The 13,455-nt window shown below is 44.9% G+C and overlaps 1 protein-coding gene across 1 annotated transcript in view; it reads right to left on the minus strand.

The window, feature by feature from the left end:
• Nucleotides 1–13,455, minus strand: part of TKTL1 (transketolase like 1) — a 36,773-nt gene that overhangs the window by 11,885 nt on the left and 11,433 nt on the right. Inside the window, exons 7-8 of the mRNA XM_030194108.1 lie at nucleotides 4,795–4,988; nucleotides 1,725–1,889 (exon numbers count right to left, since the gene is read on the minus strand). Of these exons, the coding sequence (XP_030049968.1) occupies nucleotides 1,725–1,889; nucleotides 4,795–4,988 (359 nt within the window). The remainder of the gene's footprint in view (nucleotides 1–1,724; nucleotides 1,890–4,794; nucleotides 4,989–13,455) is intronic.

Genomic DNA, 13,455 nt, shown 5'->3' on the forward strand with positions numbered 1-13,455 from the left:
AGGCCCTCCTAAGAAGGAGCCAGATTTGGGATAGGGTATGGAAGAGCTAATTCTCAATTGGTAGCAAAATTCAACTGCTTTAGACCCAATGAATAACGGGCCAAAACTGAATAGTGCAGTAACCCTGCTAGAAGTATCTGTATTTGTTCCCACTACCAATAATGGACAGCTGCATTCAGATTAAAAAGCAAGCCGCAGTGTTATTTTCAGTACTTAAATATGTATGTGTCAGCTTTCTGGCTCAAACAAATCCGCAGTGAAGCGGAGAACTCGAACGCCCCACTCGAGAACACAGGTATAGAAGAAAGTGGGATGTTTGACCACTGCAATACAAGACCTGGAGAGATGGATCTTAAAAATACTTGTTTATTGATGAAAATCCAGTAGCAAACATGGCCATTGTCAAACCAGAAAAAGGTCTCAATTTTGTTTTTAAAATGGCCATTTGCTTAGCTTTTTGTGCTCAGTGCATAGGAACAAAAAAAAATAATTCATACATCCAAGGGAAAGATGCACAAAAACAAGCCATTGGGATTTTTTTTTGTAGGGGCAGCATTCTTAGTAGACTGACCACACAGACATTCCAGCAGGGCACCCTAGGGGGTACTACAGTGACTTCACATGAAAGGTCCCAGGTACACATATCACTGTAACCCCCTTATATTGTTGGGGAGCCCTCCAAAACCTACTGTACCTACTTATTAGGCGACACCTATAGGCATAAGGACCATTACAGTGGTGTACAGTAGGTTTTGGAGGGAGTTTACACTTTCCACAAGTGAACCAGTTAGAGTGTTATGTGGGCCTGGGTCCCCTTCTCTACAGTGCACTGCACCAACCACTAGGCTACTGCAGGAACCTGCTTGCTGCTTAACATCTGAAGCTGTCAGAGGCTGATATGTACTTAAGGTGGGGGGTCATGCTTTAATTCCTCCATTGGTCATCTTGTCATTTAGGGTACCTTTTTGTGTGATTTAGGCATAACAGTATGGCTACTCTTCTATATGTTATCAAAAAACGTCTCTAATTTTTAGCCCTATCCATTATGGCAGAAAGATGTCCAAATTTTTAAAATGCCTAAATCCCGTCCAACATGCCCCCCCCCCCCCCAAAAAAAAAAAAAGTCTCAAATCTGAAGTTTTGAATTGCAATGTGGATTTTTTTTTTTTTTTTTGAGAACATTCAAATACTATTTCATGCAGTTTTTGAAAAAGAACCCCAAAATGTGTGCAGTCATATCTATAGCAAGGAAGCCCAGGTCTCTATCCAAAACAAAACAAAAAAAATTAAGGAAGCACATTTCAATCTTTCTACAAAGTGCTACGGAGTGAAACATTTCATCCTATCTGTACAGAAGCTCACAGAGCTCAGTCTCTTGCTCACAGCCACAAAGCACATACCAGACTGCATAATCCTGCTAAAAGCTCACTTTGAGCCCGCTTTCAATTCTTAACCCCTTGTCCACATATGTTTAATCCCTTATCTGTCCTGTCTAAGCTCTAGCAGGAACTCTCATGTGTTTGTGCACAGTGCTATAGAAATCAGTAGTAGTACTAATTTTCTGAGTAAGCTGCCTAAGAACATGAATATTAATACATGTGAAGTAGATTCATGTTGAACGACTGGAAGAGTTAAACCAGAATTTGCTCCATCTTCCTTAAAGAGACACCTTTGGTGTCAGCCTAAGAACTTTAGAGAGCAGGGTATTGCCCTAGACATCTCACCATGTTCTGCTCAGCAATGAAACACTCGATGTAACGCTCAGGGTGTTTGTTCTTGAAGATCTCTGCAAAGGTTGAATTCTTGGTGTCGCCATCCAATGCGATGACCCTGTCATTCACGTGGCCCAGTTTAGCCAGAGCCAAGCCATATGCTTTACGAGTTGCAATCTGTGAGCAACGAGAAGGATGTGACTACAGCAGACAGTACACTAGGAAAAAGGACAAGTATTACAGATTCTGGGGCAAAATAATGTTTGGGCAAGTACCATGATGCTTTGTTTTGTCTTAAGATTTCCTCCTTTGTCAGTAAGGCCTTCCTGTGGCAAACCCTGACCTGACAGGCAGGTGGTGATAGAAACTGGAAAGCACAGGTGTTACAACAGCTAGGATGAAGTGGTACCTACCATATATGGCACCCCAATGTGCAGCACCCCTCCCCCGGGCAGAGCGCAGGCAGTGCACTCCCCTCTTCCGAGCAAGGGGATGTGGAGAGCAGGAATGCAGACCACCCCCACTGCTTGACCCTGAAGTACGACTCAGGATGCTTAACTTCTTGATATACCACCTCTGTAGTACAGACAAGTTTATATATTTCATACAGGTACTTTTATTTTGTCTCTAGTAGGTTCACAATAAGTTCTATATTTGTGACCGAGTAAATCATTTAACTTTCCATTGGCCCAAGGAACTGCAGTAGGAATTGAACCCAGTTCCCCCTGGTTCTTGGCCCACTGCAGTAAGCATTAGGCTACTCCTCCACACGCAGGTTTGCTGTTGCATCCTGAGACTGGTCAGCAAGCCAGTTAATGCCCTGGTCCAACTGTAGATGTACAGCACCAGTTCTAGAACTACCCACTCTTGGCTGCCAGGGCAGAGGAAAAAGATCTGTGTCAAGCCCCTGTCCCAGCTCTACATGCATGTTGCCAACAGCTTAACCAGAATCTCCCCATGCACCGGTTAATTGAAATTGAAACTTATCTAGTTAGAGAATTCATACATGCATCGCTTATTTTTCTTGTTCAGTTTTGAGGAGTAGCCTAGTGGTTAGTGCAGCGGACTGATCCTGGGGAACTGGGTTCGATTCCCACTGCAGCTCCTTGTGACTGCGGGCAAGTCACTTAACCCTCCCATTGCCCCAGGTACAAAATAAGTACCTGTATATATGTAAACCGCTTTGAATGTAGTTGCAAAATACCACAGAAAGGCGGTATATCAAGTCCCATTTCCCTTAAATACATTTTTCAGATTGACAACTTTTTAGTGACCCACAGAGATTCTGTATTTGGTCTGTAGGTGTTACTCCTCGAAACACTCCTGGGGTTTCAGGGTACTTAGGAAACACATAGGGTGAGGAACTTGACCCAGGATCAAGCAGGATTCCAGCTGGTGAGTAGGTTAATCAGCAAAGGGGAAACACACTTGCAGATGCAGCCTGAGCAGTGCTCAACAGTGTCCATGAGGGGTAGCACAGTCACTAAATGGCAGAGCGCAGAGCCTTTTAAGCACCTTCTCATGAAGTCAAGCAGCCAGTTTTATTCCGCGTTTAAAGATTAAAAAAAAAACAAACAAACCAAAGGTCAACATGTACAGCATGATCTCCATTGTTTTAAAGGTATTCTTAGGAGTTCAGGATGCTGTTTTTCTAAGTCAAAGGGTCCAAAGCTAAGAAATCTGAAAAACATTCCCAACAAACCCAAATTTGAATACTTTAAAAACAAGATTTATTCTGTGTTCTAAAATACTTTATAGTTTGACTGATTTAAGGACTAATGTGGACAAACCTATATGGTACTACCAGAAAGCTCAAACCCAAACTGCCTTTACTGTCAAGTTGTGGGTATCTGCCACTCCCCTGCTGTTAGTTCCATAAGCTATACATTGCCAGAGGGTTCAATTTACAGTTCTAATGCTACATGCTGGACACTTCAGGATTCTGGTCCACATTAGCAGCATTTGATGACTAACTGTATTGGAACAAGCCCAGGCATCAGCTGAAGTGTAGGCAGAGGGACTTGCGATTCCCCTGCAAAACTGCTTGAAAAGCAGTATCGCATTCTAGGGCTTTAAGTCCTCACACTGCAAATGCTGTTCAACAAGCAACTCAGTTTTAAAAGCAGAACTTGCCAAGCTTCTTCAAAAGAAAAAAAAAAACCCTCATTTTCTTTGGACCTGTTTTTTTTTTTATTAAACTTTTCAATACATTTCCAAAGCATACTTTGTCAAGTAACATGCCATTAATTCTCAAGAAACAATTTTTAGGGGAATAATACCACAACCATTTTTAAATTAGCCATGCAATAGTCCACAAGCTAGGGGGAGACTGACTAATATCTTAATAGAGGATAAGGCTTCAAAAGAAAAACTACAATAAAAAAAGATGGGTATCAAAAGTTATGATTACACATTATTTCAACTTTGGACTTGTTCTACTCCATTTATCCTGTAATGCTAGTTTGTCTTCTATGTGGGTGCTGTGTTTCATTATCCATTTGATTGTTTGCTATTTAATTTTGAAACCTGCCTTTTGGGCTTAGATTGCATGGATAAAGTCATATACAAACTGAAGACCAAGTGCTCCAGGGGCAAAAGATGTCAGAACAGGCAGAAAAGAGTGACGTATTCACCATAGGTGTTGAACATTCTGAAGCAGCAAAGACCCCAAATCCCATCTTAATGTGAGAATGACCACCTGCTCCCAAGCTTTGTCAACCTTCTGTCAGTGATGTTCCTTGTATCCTGCTTCCTCTTCCACAAATGTTTTTCAAATTTTACACCTTCCCTTCTCTACCCTGGTGAAAGGAGCCCCAGGAAAGAAGGTAAGAGGACATCTGAAGTATGCAAGAGTACCTATAGGATCTTGAAACACAAAGGGACAAGACTGTGTAGCAAGGCCTCATGTGTATACAGATTCCCTCACCCCACTCTCAACATGTTTGTATCACACAGCACAGAAGGGCTCAAAGCCTTAAGTCCTAGTCAAAACCCTCAGGACTATCCAGGTAATGTTTGGGTAGCAGCAGGCCTGTGAAACTATCTTGGCTCTGCTCACTCGTAAGCAACATTCCATGCCTACCTTGTCACCAATGTTGTAACTTGGAGGAGAGAGCATTTTTATGTTCTCAATGCTGACTGCAGGTGCATCTTCCACTGGCAGCTCCGGGCAAAGAACCTTGCTGGTCTGGATTTGGTTTTGGATTGTGTTAATTATGTCTTCCATTCGGTCCTTAGGAACAGGCTTCCCGTGCCAGTTGTCCTCATTCTCAATCCCTGGAACAAATGCACAAAATATATACCTTACCATCAGTGCAACTATAGATATGGGGTATTCCACATCTACTGCTCTAGACACCTTGTCCCAGGAAGGTGCAGTAGGGTCAGTTGCTCAGTTGTCAATTTTCTCCAACATTACTACCATATGTCAAAATAGCACCATCTGAACAGAGCACACTCCTATGGATACGCTTCTGCATGTTACAAAAAAAAAAAAAAAAAAAAAGGGGCCAGGAGACTGTCCTTTTAGTTCACTTACTCCCATCTACCAAGTCTGTGCTGTCACAGGTTCCTTTCCCACTCCTTGATTATTCCTCCATCTTAAAGATCCTCTTATCTATCCTGCCCTTCTCCCCCCAAAGTAAGTCTGCTCTGTGCATGATCGGATAGATACCAGCTAGTGAACTGGCTCACTCCCAGTGTTCAGAAAATTGTACTAATGAAAATCCTGAATGGTTAGGCACCTCGTATATATGTGCGAGCCAGTTCACTAACTGGTAGACATCTACATGTAGAAAGTGAACCGTGAACATTGTTTGCTGAGAAAAACAGGACCCCATTAGGTCCTGAAAGTGGGGTGGGGGACAACTGCATGCCCCAGGACTTTGTGGGGAGAGGGGACACAGTAATTGTACAGGGGGGGGGGGGGAACTAAAAGATCTCCCAGCAGGTGAACCTAAGGGACTGATCTCTGCAGTGGAGGAGTAGCCTAGTGGTTAGTGCAGTGGACTTTGATCTTGGGGAACTGAGGCAATTCCCACTGCAGCTCCTTGTGACTCTGGGCAAGTCACTTAACCCTCCATTGCCCCAGGTACAAAATAAGTACCTGAATATATGTAAACCGCTTTGATTGTAGTTGCAAAAACCTCAAAGGCGGTATATCAAGTCCCATTTCCCTTTTTTTAAACACAAAAAGGAAAGAGATGATTCTGTCTTAGAGACCAAGTTCAAGACAGAGGTGACCTGAGCCAAGGACTGTAAACTGATTTCTGGCTGGAGAAGTGAGACTACAACAGTTGCAACCCAAATGGGCCCAAAATAAGAAGCAAAGATTAATAGCTGCTACATATGACAGATCATAAGAAAATGGAAAGTCTTCTAGAAGGACTCACTGCCGCTACAACCTCTATAGCAAAAGCGTTACTAATTACACAGACCATGAGATATAGCCTCCATCCTCATGGAAAAATATTTACCTGTTAAATTTCTTTCCTTTAGTCTTAGGACAAATGGGGTTATGTCCCATCTACCAGTGGATGGAACATAAGAACGGAGTAGCCATACAGTGTCAGACCAATGGTCCATCTAGCCCAGTATCCTGTTTCCAACAGTGGCCAAGATTGGTATCCGTGTATTTCTGACCTATCACAGGGCAAACAGTTGCTTCCCCATGTCTGGCTCAATAAAAGACTATGGACCTTTCCTCCAGGAAATTGTCCAAACGTTTTTAAACCCCGATGCTAACCACTGTTACTACATCTTCTGGCAAAGAGTTCCAAAGCTTGAGTGAAAAATTTTCCTCCTTTTTCAAAGTACTATATTTCCATGTAACTTCCTTGAATGTCCTAGTCTGTACTTTTGGAAAGAATTAAAACAATTTACTACTAATTCTACACCACTCAGAATTTTGTAGACCTCAAATCATATCTCCCAAGCTGAAGAGCTATTAGGGCTAAAAGAAACGCCTTCAGAAAATGGAAGAAGGAACCGTCTGAAAACAAGCAGCAGCAGCATAAGGAGTGCCAAAGCAAATGCAAGGCGCAGATAAAGGAGGCCAAGAGGGATTATGAAAAAAAAAAAAAAAAAAAAAAAAAAAAAAAAGATAGCATTAGAGGCAAAAAAATAGTAAAACTTTTTTCGGTATATTAAAAGCAGGAAGCCGGCAAAAGAATCGGTTGGGCCGCTGGATGACCGAGGGGTAAAAGGGGCGATCAAGGAAGACACAGACGTAGCGGAGAGACTGAATGAATTCTTTGCTTCGGTCTTCACTGAGGAAGATTTGGGTGGGATACCGGTGTCGGAAATGGTATTTCAAGCGGACGAGTTGGAGAAACTTACTGACTTCACGGTAAACCTGGAGGACGTAATGGGGCAGTTCGGCAAACTGAAGAGTAGCGAATCTCCTGGACCGGATGGTATTCATCCTAGAGTACTGATAGAACTGAAAAATGAGCTTGCGGAGCTACTGCTAGTGATATGCAACTTATCCTTAAAATCGAGCGTGGTACCGGAAGATTGGAGGGTGGCCAATGTAACGCCCATTTTTAAAAAAGGCTCCAGGGGAGATCGGGGAACTTATAGACCGGTGAGTCTGATGTCGGTGCCGGGGAAAATGGTAGAGGCTATTAAAAACAAAATTACAGAGCACATCCGAGGACATGGATTACTGAGACCGAGTCAGCACGGCTTTTGTGTGGGGAAATCTTGCCTGACCAATTTACTTCAATTCTTTGAAGGAGTAAACAAACATGTGGACAAAGGGGAGCCGGTTGATATTGTGTATCTGGATTTTCAAAAGGCGTTTGACAAGGTACCTCATGAAAGGCTACAGAGGAAATTGGAGGGTCATGGGATAGGAGGAAATGTCCTATTGTGGATTAAAAACTGGTTGGATAGGAAACAGAGTGGGGTTAAATGGGCAGTATTCACAATGGAGAAGGGTAGTTAGTGGGGTTCCTCAGGGGTCTGTGCTAGGACCGCTGCTTTTTAATATATTTATAAATGATTTAGAGATGGGAGTAACTAGCGAGGTAATTAAATTTGCTGATGACACAAAGTTATTCAAAGTCGTTAACTCGCGACAGGATTGTGAAAAATTACAAGAGGACCTTACGAGACTGGGCGGCTAAATGGCAGATGACGTTTAATGTGAGCAAGTGCAAGGTGATGCATGTGGGAAAAAAGAACCCGAATTATAGCTACGTCATGCAAGGTTCCACGTTAGGAGTTACGGACCAAGAAAGGGATCTGGGTGTCGTCGTCGATAACACACAAACCTTTTGCTCAGTGTGCTGCTGCGGCTAGGAAAGCGAATAGAATGTTGGGTATTAGGAAAGGTATGGAAAACAGGTGTGAGGATGTTATAATGCCATTGTATCGCTCCATGGTGCGACCGCACCTTGAGTATTGTGTTCAATTCTGGTCGCCGCATCTCAAGAAAGATAGTGGAATTGGAAAAGGTGCAGCGAAGGGCGACTAAAATGATAGCGGGGATGGGACGACTTCCCTATGAAGAAAGACTAAGGAGGCTAGGGCTATTCAGCTTGGAGAAGAGACGGCTGAGGGGAGACATGATAGAGGTTTATAAAATATTGAGTGGAGTGGAACAGGTGGATGTGAAGCGTCTGTTCACGCTTTCCAAAAATACTAGGACTAGGGGGCATGCGATTAAACTACAGTGTAGTAAATTTAAAACAAATCTGAGAAAATTTTTCTTCACCCAACGTGTAATTAAATTCTGGAATTCATTGCCGGAAAATGTGGTGAAGGCGGTTAGCTTAGCAGAGTTTAAAAAGGGGTTGGACGGTTTCCTAAAGGACAAGTCCATAAACCGCTACTAAACGACTTGGAAAAATCCAAAATCCCAGGAACAACATGTATAGAATGTTTGTACGTTTGGGAAGCTTGCCAGGTGCCCTTGGCCTGGATTGGCCGCTGTCATGGACAAGATGCTGGGCTCGATGGACCCTTGGTCTTTTCCCAGTATGGCATTACTTATGTACTTATGAGAGAAGTTCCATCCCCTTTATCATTTTGGTCACTCTTTGAACCTTTTCTAATTCTGCTACATCTTTGAGATACAGCGACCAGAACTGAACAGTACTCAAGGTGAGGTCGCACCATGGAGTGATACAGAGGCATAGTATTTCAGTCTTATTCACCATCCCTTTCCTAATTCCTAGCATCCTATTTTTTTGGCTGCTGACGCACATTGAGCAGAGGACTTCAGCATATCTACAACACCTAGATCTTTCTCTTTGTTGCTGACCCCCCCCCCCCACCCCTCAAGATGGACCCTAGCATCAGGAAACTGATTTGGATTATTCTAATGTGCATCACCTTGCATTTGCCCACATTAAATTTTATTTGGATGCCCAGTCTTCCAATGTTCTAAAGGTCCTCCTGCAATATGCTACAAACAAATAAATTCACAATCCACATGTTTTAAACAACCTTGAATAGTTTTGTGTCAGCTGCAAATTTAATCACATCACCCATTCCAATTTCCATATATCTCTATATAAAACGCACCTTCAACGTTCTATGAAGCCTCCACAAGTCCCAACGTTCTAACTGCATGGTGGTGAAACCACAATTCACCCATGAGTGTTGGCCCCGCCCTCTCGTCAAACATCATGACAAGGGCGGAGCTAAGGCACTCAACCAATCGCATCACTCAGCCCTCGCCATCACTTGAGACGAGGGCGGGACACCGATGAAAACCACTAAACCCGCTCACCCACACCCACCCAAAGTCAACACCTCTCACCCCTACAACCCCCCAAGTTCCCAACACTAACACCCTCCACCACCCCCCAAAAGTTGCAACTGCTCCCCCCCCACAGGGCAAAACACACTGCTGCACCGTCCACTCCCCCCCCCCCCCACACAGGTCGTCGCCACCGCCAAAAAAAATACAAAAAGCGCTGCTCACCCACATCCACGCCCACCCAGAGTCACCACCCCAAGTTGCCAACAATACCACCCCCCCACATGTTGCGAACACCCCCCCAAGTCACAACACAGTGCTCCACCCTCCACCCCAGAGTCGCAACACCCGCAACTCAACCCTCCACTCCCCTCCCTCCGTAAGATACAAAAAAAAAAAAAGAAAAAAAAAGGCAGCGCCACTCAACACCCACGCCCCGCCAAAGTCACCACCCCTCATCCCCCAAGTTGCCAACACTACCACCCTTCACCACCCCCCCACATGTTGCCACCACTCACCCCTCCACCCACCCCCCGAGGTCACAACACCCTACAACCCCCCTCTTTCCACTCCCCAACGCAGCCGTCATTTGACATACAATGAAACCCAAAGTAAAATCGCAACAGGATCCCCCCCCCCATCCCACAGTACGCCTCACCCACCCTCTCACCGTTCCTTCGCCCTCCCTCTCCTCTCCAAACCCGGCCATGCTGCAGGACGCCAATGAACTACACTAAGCAAGGAAGCCCATTGGTTAATCTGTTTCCTCTCCCCAACACAGCTGTCATTCACATACACTCAAACCAAGCACACATATGAGCTGCACATCCACATTGTCGTTTTTTTTGGTCTTCTTACAACTGAAACAAGTTCTAATGGAAAAACTACGACAAACCAGGTAAAGGACAAAAGGTTTTTGGGGTGGGGGGACCCAGACACTGGAAGGGACGGAGGGATGACCCTGTAACTGGGAGGGAGGAGGGAGGGGCCCCTGGCACACACTCTGATTCTCACACACACACTCATGTACACACTCGCACCCAGTCTCACTCTCTCAATATCACACACGCACATTCACTCTCTCTCTCACACAGTCACTCTCACACACACTCCGACGAAAACCTTGCTAGCGCCCGTTTCATTACTGTCAGAAACGGACCTTTTTCCACTATATTTATAAATATGTTAAATAGCACCAGTCCCAGTACTGATCCCTACGGAACTCCACTGTTCACCCTCCTCCATTGAGAGATGACCATTTAAACCTACCCTCTGTTTTCTAATAACCAATTCCTAAGCCACACCAGAACATTGCGATCTGCGCACCAAGTCTCAAAAATCTGTCAAGATTGAATATAATTCCAAGAAGTCAACTGGCGCTGTGACAACAACCTTGGAGGAGTAACTTCTCTTCACCAACCTAGCCCTTTCAAGAGCCAAGCTGCAAATCAAGCCAGGTCTGGGTGAACCACTGGACTAGCAGTCCAGGAGACTACGGAAACAGAAGCGACAGTTCAACGAGGAGCATGAGATCAGCATACCACAGCCAATCCGGAGCTATCAGGATCACTGAACTTGTGTGCCTCAATCAGTTGGGATTACAAAATCTGACAACTATTGCTCAATTTCTTATTATAAATTAATACTCTGTTACACCCATAAATCACTCAAACTTCATACATACCACTACCACCACAACACATGCATCCAATCAACAAATTACCCACACAAAGCTATATTTACCCCCTTAATTCAAACTTTTAAGATACTGAATGGCACAGATACATAATTCTTTCACCATGTTGACATCAGCAAGCTGAATAATTCTTGACAGAGTTCACACGTATATATAGCCCAAGTCCTTGGATCAGATTATCCCGTGGATTTTCTCATACACATCAAATAACACAACCGTTGGATTAGGCATCCCATTAGAAGCCATGGAAGAAATGCATATAGAAGGCCAAGGCTGCAGAAGAGCATCCACACTTTCCACTTTTAGATCCCTTCTGCGACTGAAGAAATGGGGTACCTTCACATTGAGATTTGTGGCCAATAGGTCCATGATTGGAAGTCCCCAGCATTCCATGACTTCATGGAATGCTGTGGTACTGAGATACCACTCTCCCGGGTCTAGGGCATGTCGACTGAAAATACACCTGAAAGTTTGTCATTCCTGCCACATGCAACACCGAGATGGCAGCCAGATGAACTTGCTGTTTCCTGCTGCAACTGGTGACTTATCGATTGACATAAGATACCGCTATAGTGCTGTCAGAATACACACAGACTTGCCCACCAGCAGCGAGCAAAACACTTCCAGAGCCAACCGAATCGCTCTTGTTTCCAAGAGGTTGATAACAGAACCTCCTGCGGAGACCAAAGGCCTTGCGCAAACCACCCAGATAGTGAGCTCCCCAGCCCCTGAGGCTGGCATCTGCTGTGACTATCCGGCATGGCGATTCCACCAGAAACGAGCCCTAGCCACCACAGATGGCTACCTGCACTGCCAAGATGGAGACATCAAAACTACTCTTCAAAAGAGTTTCCATACGGCGAGCCTGAACATCCCGAAGAGCTGTGCCTCCATCAACCAGAACTGTATTGTGCTTAGTAACAGCCGAGACAACCACATCCACCACTGGAGGCCTAAGAAGGAACTTGTCCAACTCGGGACCTGGATAGAGACGCACCACAGACCTAGCAGGACAAAAAGCGGAATCCGACATCCCACTGAGCCTGGATATATCCATATCATCCTGGTACATCGGGAAGGTTCTACCTGGTCACCCAATGCCCTTAACCAGAAGGTCCACCTTACAGCCTTCTGCAGCTGTGGGTTGCTCATCCTCAAAATGCAGTAGTAGCCACTACTGAAATGAGTTCAAGTCCTCTTTGTGAAAAATCTTCACCACCGAAGGACCTTCCCTCTAGGAGCAAAGAGTTCGCCCCAGAGTCCACAGGACATGAGTCCTCTAAAAAAACTCCTAATAAAAAAGTCAGCCTCCTCTAGATCACAGGCCAGATCCCAGGATCCCCTAGGCTGCTTTGCTGCTACCTGCCTCCCTAAGCTACCTCCTAAAGGTGCTGAAGTGGGACTTTTTTTTTTTTGCATAAAGGCCTGGTAAATCTGAAGCACAAATTCCAGAGGGAAGCTCCCCTCCGGAATTCCCGAGTGTTCTGGCAGTGCTACTGCAGACTGCTCTGTCGTATGGGGCAGCAGGGAAGAAGGCCACTATGCCAATACAACCTGCGAGGGAACATGGCGGAGCTTCCCGCCAAAATGAGAGCCATCGGTTTATCTGCACTGACCCCTGAAATTTGTTGAGCTGTACCGCAACAGGAGGAGCTGAGAGGGACCAGCCACTTCTGAAATAACTGCTGTGCAGAACTTACATGTCCCGCTCATTTCAAGTCCCCGCCGCCAGCAGACTGAGCATCTGTCTCTCTACCACAGTGCGATGCACTAAAACTGCTTTTTTTTTTTGATCAGCAGGAATGCACTCCTGAAATACCAGAGACAGAACAAAAAACAAAAGCGCCACCAAGCCCAGCGGAGAGCTGCTGCCGTTTGCTTTAAAAAAAAAAAAAAAAAAAAACGCAACAGCCTCTTCCAAAGTTCAAGCACTCTTCCCCTGAAGAGGAAGAGGTACACTCCCAGTACTCTAGTAGAGTCTAGTGCTGAAGGGAGGAAAGGGATGAATTTGGGGGAGGGACTTGCCCCCCCCCCCACTCAGGCTTAAGGGAAAGCCCCGCAGGCCTCAGCCAACACAACACTGGTGCACAGAAAAATTGAAAAGAAAGCCACACACTCCTCTCTGAAAACTAGCTAAACAATCTATCCACTTTATTCCTCTTTTCTGGCTATAAAAAAAAATATAAAATAAAGACAAGAAAGGAGACTAAAGGGTTCATGTCCTTCCACCTGCTGGACACTAATACTGAATCTAGCTGTAGGTAGCCAGGGCTCTTGAGCTCAGTCTCTCACCTACCAGAAGGAGTGTACAACCCATCAGTCAGATTCTGGGCCAATCC

Source organism: Microcaecilia unicolor, chromosome 2 (assembly GCF_901765095.1).
Source record: "Microcaecilia unicolor chromosome 2, aMicUni1.1, whole genome shotgun sequence".
Classification (NCBI taxonomy): domain Eukaryota; kingdom Metazoa; phylum Chordata; class Amphibia; order Gymnophiona; family Siphonopidae; genus Microcaecilia; species Microcaecilia unicolor.